Source organism: Triticum aestivum, chromosome 2D (assembly GCF_018294505.1).
Source record: "Triticum aestivum cultivar Chinese Spring chromosome 2D, IWGSC CS RefSeq v2.1, whole genome shotgun sequence".
Lineage (NCBI taxonomy): Eukaryota > Viridiplantae > Streptophyta > Magnoliopsida > Poales > Poaceae > Triticum > Triticum aestivum.
Genome location: NC_057799.1, coordinates 18,838,156 through 18,856,464, shown reverse-complemented (window position 1 = coordinate 18,856,464; position 18,309 = coordinate 18,838,156). Strand labels below are relative to the sequence as shown.

The 18,309-nt window shown below is 45.3% G+C and overlaps 2 protein-coding genes and 1 pseudogene across 2 annotated transcripts; 1 reads left to right on the top strand and 2 right to left on the bottom strand.

The window, feature by feature from the left end:
• The first annotated feature begins 3,210 nt into the window (after positions 1 to 3,210).
• LOC123055531 (cytosolic sulfotransferase 5-like) lies at positions 3,211 to 4,292 on the top strand (annotated as a pseudogene).
• Positions 4,293 to 4,795: 503 nt separating this feature from the next.
• LOC123048362 (uncharacterized) lies at positions 4,796 to 6,428 on the bottom strand. The gene is made up of 2 exons (XM_044471479.1): positions 6,028 to 6,428; positions 4,796 to 5,006 (listed from the first exon to the last, which is right to left on the bottom strand). Exons 1-2 carry the CDS (start codon positions 6,357 to 6,359, stop codon positions 4,880 to 4,882), a joined length of 459 nt encoding a protein of 152 aa, XP_044327414.1. The 5' UTR covers positions 6,360 to 6,428; the 3' UTR covers positions 4,796 to 4,879.
• A 10,573-nt stretch (positions 6,429 to 17,001) lies between these two features.
• LOC123048361 (disease resistance protein Pik-2-like) lies at positions 17,002 to 17,978 on the bottom strand. Its single transcript, XM_044471478.1, has 2 exons — positions 17,784 to 17,978; positions 17,002 to 17,685 (listed from the first exon to the last, which is right to left on the bottom strand). Exons 1-2 carry the CDS (start codon positions 17,976 to 17,978, stop codon positions 17,002 to 17,004), a joined length of 879 nt encoding a protein of 292 aa, XP_044327413.1.
• Between the last annotated feature and the right edge of the window lie 331 nt (positions 17,979 to 18,309).

The following is an 18,309-nucleotide window of genomic DNA, read 5'->3' as shown; positions in this document are numbered from 1 at the left end:
TTGTGCTTAAGAAAAACTCGGTTTATTTCTCTAAGCACCTTTTATTGTACAAGACCTTACAGCGTATGCTTTAGCATTGTCTGGAAAGACCTATAGCTGGTTGTGCATGTTTCTAAAATATATAGGAAAGGGTGTATTACACACTGCTTAGAGGTGTTATTTTGCATCTCATGGAAAAACACAAAAAATAAATAAAATGGAACAATGCTACAGGGGCAGCTGTCCCTTCCAGCGTGGATACCTCCTCCCCCTTTTCTGTCTTCTCCTATGTGTTGTTGGTTGTTTTGTGTGGTCTGTACTAGCTGTGAGTACGTCACCATCTAAGAATATTGACGTAGTGCTATTTTCTCTCGCCAACTAGCTGGTGTACATGCCAAGGTTCTGGGTACCAAGCAAACAAATCAGATACCGGGTGGTTTTTATGTTTCTCGCTGTCCCCGGTAAATAGGCCTCTCAACCCAATATTTTTTTGGAAATAAATAATTTAAAAGCTAAAAGTGTAAAAAATACAGGATCATCTCTCATCGAAGATAATTCTTGAAGTGTTGTAATGTCTAAACTCATTCACTACTCAACCGCACGTCCGAGGTTCAACTTCCTGGTTGTGCATTTTTTTTATGTTTTCTCGACATAAGTCAATGAAATGTGCAAAATATAAAGCAGCTATTAGGGGTCAAACCTGTGACCTGACCACTGACGTTATAACAGGTTAGCACCCAACAACCTAGCATATAGATTCTTTTTTTGCGGATCTAGCATATAGATTCTGTACAAGAAGAGTTCAATACAAATATTTCATATGCTAAAAATGAATTTAAAATATTGCTTGAAATAATTTGAGTGATATTTGGTGGTATCCACGGTAACCGTGAATCCAGTTCCCCTGTGTAAAATATCTTGGTTGGGTAGCTAAAACCTTGGTACAAGCTCCTGCTCTACACCTTGTGAATAGTCTTCTTCCCAATTTAACAACTCCACCCATAAGTCTCATTAGAATTTGTCAGTTACTTGTTACAACTTCAAATATAGTATATGTTAGGTGTATGGTACATGCAAGTTGTCAGATGTTAACTATAAAGTTCATATCAGCATTCCAAAGGATAACAATTATCTAAGTTGATCTCTTACCGCGTCAGGGCTAAATACAAGTCATGGATTTTGTATTCTTTGTATCGGGAGTGGATAGTTGCATGCGCATTTTATTTTGATAAACTTGAATTTAAATTCTCAAGGTGTAGATAAATACAGGACCATCTCTCATCCAAGGTAATTCTTGGAGTGCGGTAGTGGTTAAATCGAGTCGGTACTCAACTACGTGTCCGAGCTTTGACTTCCTGGTCGTTCATTCTTTTTCTTCTAGTTTTCTCGACTTTAGTAGCCAAAACATGCAAAAAAGAAAAGCATCTTGAAGGGGCCGAACCTGCGACATGATAGCTGATGTTACAACAGGTTAGCGTCCAACATCTTATCATGTAGATTATGTACAAGAATAGTTCAATACCAATATATCATATGCTAAAAAAATAATTTAAAATATTGTCTGAAAAATTTCCAGAGGCATTTAACTAATTCCACGGTAACCGTGAACGCCGGTTCCCCTAGGTCCGGTTCCCCTAGGTAAAATTTCTTGGTTGGATTGCCAAGACCATGGTATAGGCTCCTGCTCGGGCAATGTGTTGTGATAAGCGTTAATCCCTATTTAACTACTCCACCAATCACTCGCATTAGTATTAGTCTGTTACATGTTACAAGTTCAAATATAGTATATGATGTGTGTATGGTACATGCAAGTTGTCAGATGTTAACTAAAATGATCATGTCAGCATTCCAAGCATATAATTATCTAAGTTGATCTCTTATAATGTCAAGGCCAAATACATGTCATGCTTTTAATATTCCTGTTTACGGGAGTTGATAGTTGCTACCACATTGCATTAATCGCAGTTGCGAGGGCATTGCGGCGTGTGACATTGCGTGTTAGGATAGACATGTTTGGTTGCAAGTTTAACAAAACAGAACTAGGAAAACATTTATATTAGTCCACTGATAATATGTCACTCAGGGCTATTATCTTGCATACAGTAAAAAGACGAAAATATTAAAAATGAAAATTGAAACAATGTTACCAGGGCAGCTGGTACCTCCTCCCCATTTTTTTGTCTTGTCCTCTATGTTGTTGGTTGTTTTGTTTGTTCTGTGCTGCCTGTGAGTCTGCCATCATCTAAGCATATTGACATAGCACTGTTTTCTCTCACCAGCTAGCTAATGTACATGCAAAAGTTTCGTGTAGCGGGCAAAAAAAAGCAGATACCTCGAGAGCGCGGTCCGTAACGTTTGCGAGCGTTTTGAGAGTCGGCGTTGGATACGCCCTTATTGCATATGCATGGCCGCATAATGATATAATCCCTCCCTTGTAATATATCTTGAAATCTTTGTCCTGGTTTGTTGCATCTTCTTAGAGTTCAGTTCAATTATGTCATCTAATTAACTAACTAGTAGATGTAATTGGATATATATTTTGGTTGGGATACAGTAGAATTTTTTTGGCTGCAATCTCAAGGGACATGGGACACTGGTATAGGATCTAGCCTTAGGTGAGACCAATGAGATCATTTTTTTTTAATACAAAACATCTTCAAAAATTCTGAAAATATTTGCAGACACACATCCATGTAAGTATGATTTACAGCTTCAAAAAGTTTCAGCTCCTAACTGAATCTACACTTGTAGAAACGAAAAAGACAAAATCGGATGTGAATAGTCAAATACTATTCATGCAAAGCTGGCACTATTCACTGTTGAATTTATCATTTTTTATCTCTTACTGTAAATTGGTTTTTGAACGGATTTTTATTTTGGAGTTGTAGGCATACACCATAGGTATGTTGTCAGATAATTTTAGAATTTTTTGAGTTGCCTAAGTATGATTATTTTGGGTTGATCTTACCATCTCACCTGAAGGCTAGATTCTATTATAGTCTCCCCACTTTGGAGTGCAGGATCTGATTACTGCGAGAGCATGCGTCACAACTGGAGTGCTTCATTTTTATATATGTGCAGGGAGATGGAGTCTGGAGGGAGCCATCTCTCCATGTGCTCCGATTCGTCGTGTTCTACTTCTAATTAGTTTAGCCGCCACGTGATCCTGCTCCCTCCGTAAAGTGTATAATGACTCGATGTCGTCATCGCACCAACCCATTCATAGCCAAGATGGCTAGCTTCGTCTCCCCTCAACCGGCAGCAGCAGCTCCACCGATGAGCTCACCGGTAGACGACGCCCCATCCGATGAGAGCCTGAAGGACTTCATTTCCTCGCTCTCATCAAGGGAGGGGCGGGCGCAGCCGCTCATCCAGCACAAGGGCTACTGGTTCAAGCCGAGGATCCTGGAGGGGGTCCTGCGCGCCAGCCGGGCCTTCGCGCCCCGCGCCGACGATGTCGTCCTCGCCACGCAGCCCAAGTGTGGCACCACCTGGCTCAAGGCCCTCGCCTTCACCGTCGCCACGCGGTCCCGCCACGGCCTCGGCGCCGCCGACCACCCGCTCCTCACCCGCCACCCGCATCACCTCGTGCCTTACATCGAGATCCCTGGCGCTGCCGGCGGCCATGTGGTCGACCTCGGCGCGCTCCCGTCCCTGAGGCTCCTCGCCACGCACATGCCCATGTCGCTGCTCCCGCCGGAGACGCGGTCGCTGGGATGCCGCGTGGTGTACCTGTGCCGGGACCCCAAGGACACGCTCGTCTCCAGGCTGCACTTCGAGAACAAGCTGGCGGTGCGGCGCGGCAGCGCCGGCCCGTCGATGGACAACGCCTTCGGTATGTTCTGCGAGGGGTTCTCGCCCTACGGCCCCTTCTAGGACCACTGCCTCGAGTACTGGGAGCAGAGCGTGGCCAGGCCGGACACCGTCCTCTTCCTCAAGTACGAGGAGATCAAGCTGGACCCGGCGCAGGTCGTGAGGAGGCTCGCGAGTTTCCTCGGCATCCCGCTAACCGAGGAGGAGGAGGGCTCCAGCGTGGCGGAGGAGGTGGCGAGGATGTGCAGCTTCGAGACGCTCACCGGCCTGGAGGTGAACCACGTCGGCGGCGTCAGCCACAGGAATAAGGTTCACGTTGATAAATACGTGTTCTACAGGAAGGGCGAGGTAGGGGACTGGGCGAACCACATGAGCCGCGAGATGGGGGAGAAGCTCGACCGCATCGTCCAGGAGTCAGGGCTTGTGTTTTGAGCAAGTGTCATCTGTTATCTGTTGTGTTTTCCTTTCCGCTCTGCTGCTCTATGTTGATTGTGGTTTAATTTCGGGAATAAGAATTAAACAGTCAAGCATATAGCCTCATCATAGGCTGGGATATCGATTCATTCACAACTAGCTGCTGTGCAGCTGGGATTTTAGTGGTTGTATTTGACTGAAAGAACGTAAACTGTATATTTACACATAATTAATAAGCAAGCTGACATTTGAAAACCACGGGATTTTGCACAGAAAACAAATTAATAAGTAACCATTTGATCCCAGCACCTTTTGTTCGCACACTTTCAGCCTGTAGGGGTGATGAAAATTGGATAAAAACGTTTTGATTCTCTCAACTGCTACCTGAGTTTAGATTTGGTCATTCTAAAACCATCCAGGGTTACGTTGTTTCACAGATGACAGTGGCCTTGTTTCTGACAGACGGGGCTAAATGGATTCAAAGTTACTGGGTTGGTGCCGTTCATCCAGGGATTAGGCTTAAGGGTATAATCAGTCCTATTCCTAGAAATAATGCATGTGGTATATCTCAAGACCACCAGAAAGAATATCATAGAAAAATGTTTGTCAGGATAATGTCAAAAACTTCGCAGATTTACAAGAAAATCTAACCAAAGTGCGTAAATTGGTACAGTCAAAAAATAAGGTGAAAAGCAGGAACCGATATTTTTCGAAACAAAAACCTCCGATGAAGATGACTCTCAGATATCATATCGATTAACACAACATTGATACTTGTTACAGTAAGAGTAGGGTTATACCTGTATGAAACAAATACAAACATTAAGTAGTAGGTATTTAGCAAAGGACTGATATTAAGAGGCATTTAGTTTGGGCAGCTACAACAGTTTAATCAAGAGCACACATGTGCAGCACGAAAAGATGCTCAAAATCAAGAGTTCATGAAGCATATGTGTCGCAACATAAGCATTTGGAAAGAAGGGAAATGGTTTATGAAGCTGTACCAAGAAGAAACCGACATTGATCCAGACCTAGGGTTGGCTATTTTGCTGCGGAGACTGGAGAGAATAAATCAATCAAGATAGCAAAAACAGAAAAATGAGTTATTACAGTCACATGTGAAATACTCCTATAGGATAGCAGGCTTACAGTGAGATGGGCAACATCATCCTATTATTCTATCAGGTTGTTCATACAGGGGACCAAATGAGCACACAATAGTAATTTCTTGCCGAACAGTTTGCTAGGTGCTAGCTCAAAACTTCAAATTATGTGAGGTAACCAGTAATGGGGTAAAACAAATGAGGACTAAACGAAAGACAAGGCTAAACAATAACAAGATTAGAAGTATGGTTAGGACACTGACAATATGCAAAACACATACTGAAAGAAGCACTCACAGCAAAAAGAATATGCCTCAAAACTGTAAAACCATGTGTAGAATATGATTATGTCGAGATCAAATTATCATATAATTTGCTATCCTATCATAGAAGCGTTATATATGAGATGGAATCTATACACCTGAAGATATGAAAGGCATAACATAAACATTTTATTTCAGAAGACCAAGTTTCGGTGGATTCTGCTTGACACTGAACACAGATAACCAGGAATAATAAGGATCGTCAACTAAGAGCCTAGAGCTGCTTACTCGGGTTAAGCAGCAATGAACTTGGCTGGCATGGACTACTGCATCTTACTCAATCTGAGAATTATCTAGTTCAGGAAGCAACACCACAGCTGACAACCCATCGAACAATGGTGTTTCATCGACACTACCATTACCGCTTAAGATTGAGGCGAGCGTTCCATTCATACCGTGCCATTCCTATATAGCAGGCGGCGAGCAGAACGAGGTCCATGGGGGAGGCGGCCCGGTCCGTGCGGGCGACGGGGCGGCGCTCGCCGGCGCGGGGGTCCAGCGCGTCGATCCTGCCCTCCAGGTCGTCCCCGGTGGTGACGAGCTGGAGCGCCGGCTGGTGGCGATGGTGCGCGAGGAGGAGGCCCGTGTCGGAGGTGAGGCTGCGGCGCCAGGATGTGCAGACGGCGCGGCACCGTAGGAGGGACCTCGCCGGCAGGCGCGTCAGGATCTCCCAGAGGACGAGCTCCTCGGGGAGCCGGGGCTCACCGCCGCCGGCCGATTCAGCCATGGATGGGTAGAGTGCGATCTGGGAGGATGAAAACAGCCTCCTTTGACAGCCTTAGACGGATCCGCTAAAACCGCGTCCTCTAAAAACAGTATACAATTTTACCCTAAAATGAATTTGTGAGATTTTACTATACAATTTGTATTGTCCGCAAAATAGATTCCGTATAAACCAATTAAATTTACAAAAGGGTCCGTGTAGAATAGCACAAAACATCCTCACACACATAAAAAGAAAAAGCAATTAAATCCTCATGCGGTTAAGTGGTACAGAAACTCTCGGTTAGTATTTTTCTAGGAAACCGTTTGGTCAACAAAATCTGGAAACCGAATCTTTAGATAACCCGAAGCACCGAACCGATCGGTTCGGGGGAACCGAATGCCCAGCCCTAGCTCCAGGGGTCAGGGCTTGTGTTTTGAGCAAGTGTCATCTGTTATCTGTTGTGTTTTCCTTTCCACTCTGCTTCTTCTTGTTGGGAAGAGCCCTATGTTGATTAATTGTGGTTTTATTTTGGGAATAAGAATAAAACATTTCAGCATATGGCCTCATCATAGGCTGGGATATCGATTCATTCACATCTAGCTGCTGTGCAACTGTGATTTTAGTGTTCTGTATTTCATATTAAAGAGTGTAAATGCTCCTGGGCGATGAAGTGATGTGCCACATAATCCTATTATTTTATCAGTTTGTTCATTGAGGGGACAAAATTAGCAAAAAATGCTGGTTTCTTCAACAACAATTTGATTGGTGCTAGGTCAAAAGATTGTCCGAGAAAAACGATAATGTCAGAGAAAATTAGAACAAAGAAAGGCTAAAAGATAATATGATCGAAAGTAAGGATAGGACACCGAGGAAAACAAGCACAGAAAATATGCTTATATATATGCCCTGAAACTATAAGATCAAGAGTAGAATATGCTTATCTCAAGGCAAAGCCCTGAAACTATAAGATCAAGAGTAGAATATGCTTATCTCAAGGCAAATACTATCATCTAATTTGCTAGTAGTATATATCCAACTACAATTGGGATTACAATCTATAGACTTAAAGCAAAAAAGGTAAATCGTGCTAGAGGACATATGTCGCTTGGGGCTCGCCATCCACAACGTACGTAAACTGCGACTATTGTCTAAAACAAAAAAAAAGGTAAATCGCAACTTGATCTGTTTACTGAACTAGCGGATTACCGTCCCATAGGACAGGCAGTCGGTCTCTTTACTGAACGTAATCAACATGATAGCTTCACCCATCCATCGTATTTCTGACTGAATCCCACTTACCTTGAGAATCAATAACTCTACGGTCCACGATATAGTTAACTGGAACTTTCCGAGGCATAATAACAAATGATAAATAAAATTCCACCGGGAGAAGGTAAGGTCGTACAGTCTTTAAGCTCTAAAATTACCATGTTCCACAGTAGCCAAAAGATAGAGGTTCCAAATAATCACTCGAAAGTCTAAAACAAAGAGGTTCCCTCACAAGCCGTGGATAACATTCCATCAAGGAGAAAAAGAAGAGAGCTAATATTGTTAGGAGTGAAATAAACAGAACAGAGCATGTAGGCGCCACCGGGGCGTGGAACGAACTCACAAAAACTAATCTATGCACACGCATCGGCTCGAGGGAGAGTGTAGACCCCAAGTTCCAGCACACCCGTCATCAACTATTGGTTCTTGCAGCGCCTCCAGCCTCCAGGGTTCATGCCTACAGCTGCATGCTGTTTCGTGAGAAAAGATGGGTCGATTTCTTGTGATCACACGTGTGGCATCATATTTTTCATAAAACAACAAAGAAACGAATGCCAGCCAGGTTCTAGAAATGTACCTGCCAGCAAGATGCTTAGGCAGCTTCCGGCCGTAGTTGATCTTCCATGGGTTGGGCTATCGTAGATTGATCTTCCGTAGGTTGACCTTCTAAGGTGACTCTAGGATGATTTTGGTGTTCCCTGGCCACAGCCATTACTGTGTTCACCAGAGATTGAACAATTGAGCCGAAGAACTCAACCTCTCTTAGTTTCAGAAGGTCATTAATGCCTGAAATGCCTCTGCTGGGAACCTTCACTATTGACAATGTGAGCCTCTCAAGATTAGTTGCGCCCCCGCAAAAGCTGATCTCCTCGGAGAAATTTGACGGATTATCGAGGACCAGTTGCTTCAGCTGTGGAAATCGATCCGGTTCAAAGCACAATCGAGTTTCTGTGGATTCTATTCCCGATGCATATATCTTGAATGAAAGAAGACCGGGAAGCTTCCCTAGGACCTCTATCAACTCAGCGCCAAAGTAAGTCTCTCGAATTGACACACTGGCCAAGTCACTGAGCGATGAAAACCAGTTTGGCGGCAAACTTACTCGTCCGCACAAGTGTAGGCTGTGAAGAAAGAGAGGTGGGGATATATAATCATTTGTGGGCTGACATGCTAGTTTTAATCGCTGAATCGATAGGTATCGAAGGGAGCTGCTTAGCTTATTCAAGGACTTGACGAAGGTCTCCCACCTGCTTGTATCCTCCACTGCCTCATGGCTGACCACGTAAAGCCTGGTTAACTGAGACAAGTCCCCCAGCTCATCCATTGAACGGAAGCTTTTGTTGATATCTATGGTAGAAATCCTCTGCAGGGCACACATATTCTGTAATCCGCGAGGTAGCTTCACTCCAGTTAACAGATGCTTAACACTTCGTGACCTTGTATAGTACTGATAACTGCCTGTCATTAGGTGCTTCAGATTTTGGAGCTTAGTGATGCCTCTGGGAAATTCAGCCACAGATGTTCCCCTTACATCCAATGTCACCAATTCTTTCAGTTTCCCTACTGCATTTGGAACTTCGGATATGGATGTGCTTCTAAGACTCAGGTAGCTCAGCAAAGACAGTTTGCAAATGTCCTTCAAATCTTGATTGCTTAACCATAGACATCCTTCGAGGTCTAGAACCCTTAAAAGAGTAAAGCCTGAAAAAGTGATGGCTGCTGGTTTTTGAGTGCTGCCAATAATTGTCAAAGAACGGGTATGGGTCAAGTATTGACTGGTGAAGCCTTTATTCTCCATGGTGCCACCGGGATGGATGGAGAGCCGCCGGATCTTGTCATGGCCAGCTGTAATGTTGTCTTCCGAACTCCCTAGGAACGACATGAAGTTTTCTTGGACTGATTTGGAGGTTATAACTTCCATCATTATGTCATGAATCTTGCAGCTCTTGACCTTGCCGGTGTCTGAAATCACTCCAGGGGTGACCAGGCTTCTACTGATGAACTCGTCGAAATAATTCTGACCAATCTCTTCCAAACTCAGCCCACGCATGGCAGCGATGAAGCCTTCGGCTGCCCAGCGCCTAATCAGAGGCCCTCTTTTGATCTCATAATCCTCGGGGAAAGCACACAGGTACAAGAAGCATGCTTTCAAATTGTAGGGCAGGTCATTGTAGCTAAGGGTAAGTATCCGGCCCATTGCCTCTAAAGTGGGGTTTGTCTCTAGTTCAGGACCCAGCCTACGACATACCTTTTGCCAATCTGCGGGTATCTTGTTTTCCCTCTGAGCAAGCATACGACCTATGCTTACTATGACTAGAGGCAAACCATTGCACTTTTTTAATATAGCTGTGGAGACTTCCTGCAGTCTGTCCGGACATTCGTCGGACTCAAACACTATCCTGAAGAATAGCTTCTCTGAATCTTCCGGCTCCAAGTGCTTCATCTCATAGATTTGGTCATGGGTGGAGCAGTTTCTTGCAACATCGTGAGTGCGTGTAGTAACTATGATTCTGCTTTGTTTTTCATTCTTGGGAAAATACTCATTCAGATACTTCCATGCTGCTGGCGTCCACACATCATCAAGAACGATTAAGTACCTAAAAATAAAACAAAAAATAGTAAGCTAACAAAACCATGGGGTACAGCCTCCTTCTCGAAAAAGGAAAAAAAATAGCTACTATCATAAACCCTTATCACACTCTGTTTTGCTATATTCTTACAAACAATCAAGTGCACTGGCAGTTCTATTAGCGGATCAAACCCCAAATGCCTTCCTAAAATATCATAAAATAATTCTTTTTATAACATTTCAAATCAAAATTCTATTATGGATAGTACCAGCAGAGTATTTGCGGCCAGATTTGTCTTATATCAATATTCTACGCGTGGATTCACTGTTAACTGGCATATACGTTCCTATAATACAGTCCGTGCATACGCTCCCATAGAATTGAAATTGACATACCGGTGGGGGAGAAAAGAAACGTACATGCCCCATGTAAAACGTTGCATATATGAAGAGTAAGATAAGTGATATACATCTAAAAAAAGATCCCCGATGGCCCGATCCAATCTGCTCTCTCCCTCCCTCCTGATAGGGCTACGACCGTCGCCGCCCCTCTGCTCGGCGTCGCCGGAGCACCGCGGGGCAAAGCCCAGGCAACAGATGATGGGGCGGCATGGCCTTCTTCGTGGCTCCGAGACGGGGATGCGATGGAGATTCGTGTGGGTGTCCTGCTTCGATGTGTGCGTCGTCTGGCGTCGGTGGCGCGGCGATGAGGATTCTTCTACCGTCGGCAGCTCATCCAGGTAGGCGGTCGTTCCAGGCAGTGACTCCACTGCAGCTCCGGTTATGGACGGTTTCCTGGTGGCAGGGGCGTCTACATGGGGCGTGCTGGATGACGGTGGAGGAGGATCTGGTGGACCAGCCGGTGATGGGTGTGAGTTTGCCAGCGAAAGCTTGGTTCGGGCTCTGTCGAAACCACTGGTGGCGGGGCCTGTGGGCGTCGTTACATCGTTGGAGGCGTCGTGGGGATATTCGTGCTCCTTGTGTGCCCCGGGGAAAACCCCAGATTCAGATTCCGGATTGGATGATGGCGAGGTTCCTGCGTTGTCACCCCCATGGGGGCATCGTCTTGGGGTTGTACATGGGCAGGAGGGCCAAGTGTCTGGCTTCGGTGGCTGGGCACAGGTCTCTGCATGCTTCTTTTGTGTAGTGATCAAGGTGGAGTGGTGTGCCATCTACAGTTTCAACACAGTGAGTCTTGGTGGCAAGGTGCAGCGGGGTCTTGGGCGCTGGATACCATTTGATTGGAGAGCATAAAACGGTTACGCTGTCTGGCGTCGTGGTGACGTCGACTGCAGAAGGGTCTGGCAAGGACAATACATCGATTACTTCTGAAGATGGAATGGTGGAAGATGACGACGACAAATTGAGAGTCTGCTAGATCCTCATGGTCTTAATGCCTAGTGGAGCTCCACGCGCAACGTCTCCATGAATGCCCTTGTCCATTGGTTTGCCAATAAGATGGACTGGCCGATGAACCTGATAGGTGGGTAAACCACCTGGTGATTATTCCCCGACTGGTATCCACTCCGACTAGGCTGCCAACCCCTGCTGTTGTTATTTGGACCTTAGCACCAATGGGCATGGGCTCTTCGTTGGCTCTTAATTATGTCAGCCTACACGGTAGGGATACCCTCGTCAACATACAACCTACCTTTATAGGAGGTAGGATACCAAGATGTCACACCCCTTGGGACACCACTTCTCAACTTTGACCTGATCATTCAAGACGTCAACATGACACCCCACGTCAGCGACACCCCGTTTCCCCGACCCCAATGGTTTGCCTTATGGCGTTAGGCTGGTCATAGTTGTGAGTAACTCATGACCCTAGTATATGTTACTATCTTCATAGTATAAAGTATTATCTATGTTATACTATCTATACAGTGTATCAGTTTTGCAAGTTTGAGTTGGGACATTGAAATGCATTTTTTGCCGTTTCATCTGACGGCCTAAAGCACTGGAATTCGTGGCTACTGTAGCACATAGTGTTTGCACCAGTCACCCAGCCCAGTACTACCTCCGTCCTGGTTTATTTGTCCCCTTTAGATTTTATGCTAAATTTTGACCTTATATTTAACTAATAAAATGTTAATGCATAAAATAATAACGTTGAAAACTATATAATTTGGACCTTAGGTTTAACTAATAAAATGTTAATACAAACTCAACAATATAATTTTTGGTGACATGTATTATTATTATTTTAGTTAAATTTATGGTCAAAGTTTGGCACAAAATACTAGAAAGATCAATAAACTAGTACGGAGGTAGTATATGTCTATTTTATTTGGCTAGGGACCCAACTGAGCGAAAATCCAAATCGGTGCCCAGGCTCATCTGCTCCCGGTCAGAAAAAAGTTCAAAACAAATACTAAAAAATTTAAAAAATCCAAAAAAAATTGTGTGGTAGATAATTTGATGCGTGAGGTCCGCTCCAAATTCAACCCATTTGGACATTTGAGTAGCTCTATGCAAAAAAGACAAATCGGGTCAAAACAGTTCGTGAACAGTAAACTTTTTTATAGACCCGGTTTTGTCTTTTTTGCACAGAGCTGCTCAAATGTCCAAACAAGGTTAATTTTGGAGCGGACCTCACGCATCAAATTATCTACCACATAATTTTTTTTGGAATTTTTTGAATTTGGTTTGTATTTGTTTTGAATTTTTCCATGAGCCCGGGTGCAGATTAGCCGCTCTCCCCAACTGAGCCACTACACCATAGTTGCATCCCCCGGAGGCGTTCAATTCTTTTTACCAAAGCAGATCCCGGAAGAGTTGGGTCCGTACTACTAAAGTCTGACAGGCGGCCAGAAATTTGAATGAAAAACTGTAAAAGTAAACAAGTCAAACCAGTGTGTCGTGCACATACATGACTTCGCTGACTCACGTGTGCATTTTTTGGTGGAAAGTTGTAGTAAATGTCAGATTAAAACATATCTACCCAGGTTTGTTTAAATTATACTCCCTTCGGTCCTTTTGAGTCCGCATATAGATTTTGTCCAAAGTCAAAGTATCTCTACTTTGACTAAACTTATAGAAAAATATTAACATTCACAATGCCAAGTCAACATTGTTAGATTCATTATGAAATGTAGTTTTATAGTATACATATTTAATATTGTAAATGTTGATAGTTTTTAATCTAAGTTTGGTTAAACTTTGCAAAGTTTGACTTGAGACAAACCTAATATGCGGAGTAAAAAGGACCGGAGGGAGTACGTTCTTTGCATGTGATAGAGTGATATTTACTGCATATGAATACGAGAACCTTTCTTGTGCTAATTGCATAATTCCAGGTATTTCTTTCGTCTTTTGTACATGCATAAGGTTGATGTGTCTTGAATCATTTCTCTGGGAACTCCATGATTTATTTTCCTTGACCAAAATGACTCTATAATGTAACCGACATGTGCATTCCGCGTGCATACATACTAGTAGTAGTATCATAAATGCCTTCATTCATTAGCTTGTAAAATCATATTTTCTTGGTGACCTTTATATGATGATAACATAATATGTTACCACCACCATCTCTTTTCTCGTTTAATACTATGACATGTACACTAATATGTCTCGTTGACTTTGCACGAGTATGCATGTTTCCACATATGTTACTCCCACTGTGACTAGTCTTAGAAATGTTTGGCATTGGGAACCAAAGCGAACCCAATAGAGGCACACATTCTTCTCTGCCAGACACTCAATCGGGGAGATGGGGATAGTGGGAATCTTTCCCTCCCATGACCATTTGACCAAGCACGACCTACGCGGCGCCACAACTTGTGCCCCAACATCCAATCACTACAGTGCGGACAAGAAGGAGGCACCAAACAAAACATGTCTCCAGGAAAAACCCGAGACCCACTAGCCACAAGCGCTCACACTCGTCCTCATATGCCACACATCTCTCGGGCACATCTAAGCCAAGGACGCCGATGGCGTGGCCCCAATGGGCCAGAAGTCGGGGCCCAGGAGACTAGAATTTCGAGTGTCACAATCTAAGACCTTGCTTCAGAACATAAATGAAAGATGTTTCCCCCGATGGGTCACTAGCTGGAAGCGACTCGCTCGGGTCTCATGGGCGCCATTCAAAGCTCTAGCCGGGTGCCTACATGTGACGGATAACCACTGAGTTGCCGTGTCTCCTTTTTTTATCTTTCCTTTGCATGAATTCAAATAATCCATCCCGACCTACCAATAGGTAGATCATGCGGTACTCCGGGGCAGCGGCGGAGCCAGAAAAATTGGATAAGGGGGGCCGAGTATTGTTAAATCTTGTTGGGGCGGGCCAATCCATCAAAAACCACCATTTTAGTAGGAAAAGATCACAGTTACTATTCATACTAGGCCTAAGTCAGTGATGTTAGGGGGGGGGGGGCAGGGCCCTGTCTGGCACCCCTATCTCCGCCATTGCTCTGGGGGCTACTTATGGGGATACGACACACATGTACCACCAGGAAGACAAGGGGCTAGCTAATCAACCCTAGCGGTCAGAGTCAGCCACTCATGCCCATGGGCCAGCTTAGCACCAGAACTGATTGAGAGGCAAGGTCACAACAAATGACTGGCGTGTGACATGATCTAGTTCGACCCATAGTTGGGAGCCCACCAGTCTAACCCAGGCCATCTAACCCTAGCTAGCTCAGTCAAGTATATAAAGCAAACTAGGGCCCTCTCGGAAGGAATCCAAGATATTCTAGAACCACCTAGCACTAGGGTTTCTCCTACCCATCTTGTTTCTCGGCCACCCCCATAGCCAGGAACTCATAACACAAGAAACTACTCTCATGTGATCCTCTTGCTCGCCGACAAGCACTCGGACAATATAACCACCACAGGGAGTAGGATGTTACATTTTCCGGGAGGGCCTGGACCTGGGTAAATTGCATGTCTCTGTGCGCTACCATCATTATCCGCCACTCATATCTACCTTCGAACAAATCTTCGATCACTCGTCGCTACTGCCGGCCTTGGAACACCGGCGACTGAAGTACATTAGTTCTAGGGGAGAGGAGTGTGCAAAATGAATCAAATTGGAAAAAATTATCGAAGAGGGTGAAGCTGATTGAAAAACGAATAAAGAAGTTCCAAACTGCAGTAATATTTTGCTTTATCTTCGTTGTAAATTTTCAGGGCGTGCCTGTTAGAGTAATTTTGAGAGATGCTCGTTTTGAATAAAAACCTTTGCGTGCGTCACGTGGCTTAGTTACTTGGAAGTCAGCCAACATGTACCTGTGAAGGTAGAGTTAATTGGCAGTATGTGTATAGCTTTCCGAGGGAAGAAAGAAAGGCGATCCTGCAGCCGCCGCCAGAGGGCCGTGCCGCCGTCCTCTGGCGGCTCACTCCCGCTAACGACCTCAGTTATTGGTGGTGAGGGCGGTCGCCGGTTTCATGCATATGAACTGTTTTAGGCTTTAGTTGTTTAAAGTTTTAGGCTATTCATCGTCTTGACTTCGGCGGCGGCGATGACGGCGATGAATAAAGAATTTTCATATCCTTTTCCGATGAGGCAATCTTGGCTATATTTGGGTTAGATTTGAAAACCAGTATTTTCATGCAAGAATGGCATGGCGGCAGCGACTTCCTCGTGGTGGACTTGTGTCGTCGGGCTCCGCCATTGTGGCCGCGTTTGCTCTAGCGCCGGCGCGGAACTTGGGAGGTAGTGCAGGAGTGGATGCAGATTCTGGTATGCATCAGCGACATCTGAAAGTTGGTGGATCGTGTGCTTGGTTTGTGGTTCGTGGCAGGCAGGTATGGTTTTCTTCTCCGACGTCTTAGTCATGCGGGGATGCTAGATCTGGAGTTCGATGGCGTGTCCGGAGTGTTGCCCTGGTCCAATTCGTTCAACGGCAATGTCTTCGTCTTTGGTGAGCCACCTTGGAGGTCCGCAAAGTTGCATATCAGTGATGGAGCCGCGTCAAGCTCGGGTGAGGAGGTGAACCGTCTTTTGTTTTCGTTGGTGGCTGCTATAGTGATGCCAGAGGTAGATGATGGGCATTGGTGTGAAGCTCACGGGATTCTTCGATCTTGATTGTATTTCTCTTTCTTGTCTGGCGTTCCTTTGTGCAAAGGCTAGCATTCTGCTGTGTTTTCAGTTTTGTCAGATCCGTGTCTACGTATACTATGATCTTTATGATTTATCAACGAAACACGTATTACCATGCAAAAGAAAGGTTGAGTACTATTAGTCTAGTTCAAGTTTATGCAAGGTTTAGGTCCAGTTCTTTTGGTGCCTTCTAGAATAAGCTGGGAACCTCCCGGCTTTTTGTAGAAACACAACGAAAAATATTTTTTTAGGAGCCTATCAAATTTTTTGGTTGGGCTTCTAGAAAAGCTGGGCAAGGACATCTTATTCTAAAAGCAAAAAGGCCAAAAAAGAACGGGCTCTTAGTGTCAGAGTTTGTAGGACTAGGCATTGTTATTGTATCACGGTGTTTATGGCTCAAGTGAGTAGCTTGGTTGTGTATATATGTACACATAAAGGTTGCACAGTGTAGTTGTACTATGAAAAGGGAGAAAAACCGAAGAGAAATAAAAGGAAAAAAGGGACATGACAAGGGCCCCTGGCTATAAAAGTTTTTATGTGTGTGCGTGTTCCTCGATTTTGATGTGATTGATCCGTGGGCGAAATCCAACGTTATCATCTAGATGTGACATAGACATCTAAGTTGATATCATCATCTTTTTTTAGAGATGCAAGTACACAAAGATTAAAAAGATATGCAAATATACAAAGCATGAATTTTTTCTATCAAACATGTAGTATCCTATCGCTCGCAGTTGCAGCAAACAGTTAAATATTTAATTCAACATATTATATTCTTACCTCTTATCCGTCAAGTGTTTTGTGTACTTATCGGGGAATTCAGTTATGCCCCAGGTTTTGATTCCTCGGAGGGGATGGTTATCGTCAGAGGTTCCCGCCGGTACAACCACAAGCTGCTTCAGCAGGGATTCCAGAAGGGACCGCAGATCGTAGGTCTGGGATACAGCGACGAAAGCGCGGCACTGGATGTCGCGCAGCTCCGGGCTGTTGTAGACGGCGGTGGCGAGGGTGGTCTTGCCGAGGCCACCGAATCCGACGATGGACACCACCCGGCGAGGTGCCTCGCCGCATTTCAGCAGGCCGACCACCTCATTTGTCCTGCCGTCCAGCCCGACGAGGCCTGACCCGCCGCCGAGCTCAGATGGAAGCAAGCGGCGCAGATTGTAGCCGGAGGAGTGGAGCGATTTGCTCGAGCTGCGAGGACCAGCTCCTGCCGCATCTTCTAGCCTGTACCTGACCCGCCGGTCGCTCACGCCCTTGGCGCGAGACTGAAGCCCCGTGATCTCGGCGGCCAGCTTAGCCCGCAACCCCATCGTTCGCAGGAGGCTGATTATCCTGCCAAGGTAGCTCGCTAGTCCTGGATCATCTCCGGGATGCTGGCCGAGATGACGGCAGAATTTGTCGATGCAGTCCTCCGCGTCGAACGCCACCTCCCTCACTTGTTTCATCCAGATCCTCGTCTGCAAATACGCACGCACGGCAAGCGATTAACTCCGGAATTCATTAGGAGAGGTCATTTGTCATTCAAAATTTCAAATACTCGGACCATATTAATTACCTGCTGGCTGTGGTCGTCGCGATCAGCCAGGTCGCGGAGGCAGCCGGTCATGCTCTCCAGTTCGTCCTTGAGCTCCTGGATCTCCTCACGTACGCCGCTGAGGAGCGCGTACTTGGTGGCAAGGATGTTTCCAAGCTTCCCCAAGAGGATCCGCACGGCGCCCTGGGAGGCGCTCACCACCAGCGCGGTCTCCATGACCGAGCAATTTGCCCGCAACACCTGAAATGGAAAATCCAGTCTTGGACTCCGGACAACGGAAAAAGATACCTAAATGATTCTTCGCAGTTAGGGAGTACTCACCTGTATTGGATTGCGAAGAGATAAACTGCTGTTGTTGGCTGGCTCACTCAGTTTTTGAGGTCTTCCCGTCTAGGATCCGCGGCTTCTAGACCCGGAGGCCGGAGTAGAGAGCAGAGAGAGTCAACCTGCCGAGCGAAAGTCGCTGCACCACGGATCAAAGGCTGACATCTCAACGATCAAGACAATAACTCGCTCGAACCAGCAAGGAACAAGCACAAACATTTAA

Coding starts and splice junctions, on each gene's coding strand:
- LOC123048361 (XM_044471478.1), bottom strand. CDS start 17,978: ATGGAGACCGCGCTGGTGGTGAGCGCCTCCCAGGGCGCCGTGCGGATC. Junction 17,686..17,783: donor GCGACGACCACAGCCAGCAG/GTAATTAATATG, acceptor GCGTATTTGCAG/ACGAGGATCTGGATGAAACA.
- LOC123048362 (XM_044471479.1), bottom strand. CDS start 6,359: ATGGCTGAATCGGCCGGCGGCGGTGAGCCCCGGCTCCCCGAGGAGCTC. Junction 5,007..6,027: donor TGCTATATAGGAATGGCACG/GTATGAATGGAA, acceptor TGTTTCATACAG/GTATAACCCTACTCTTACTG.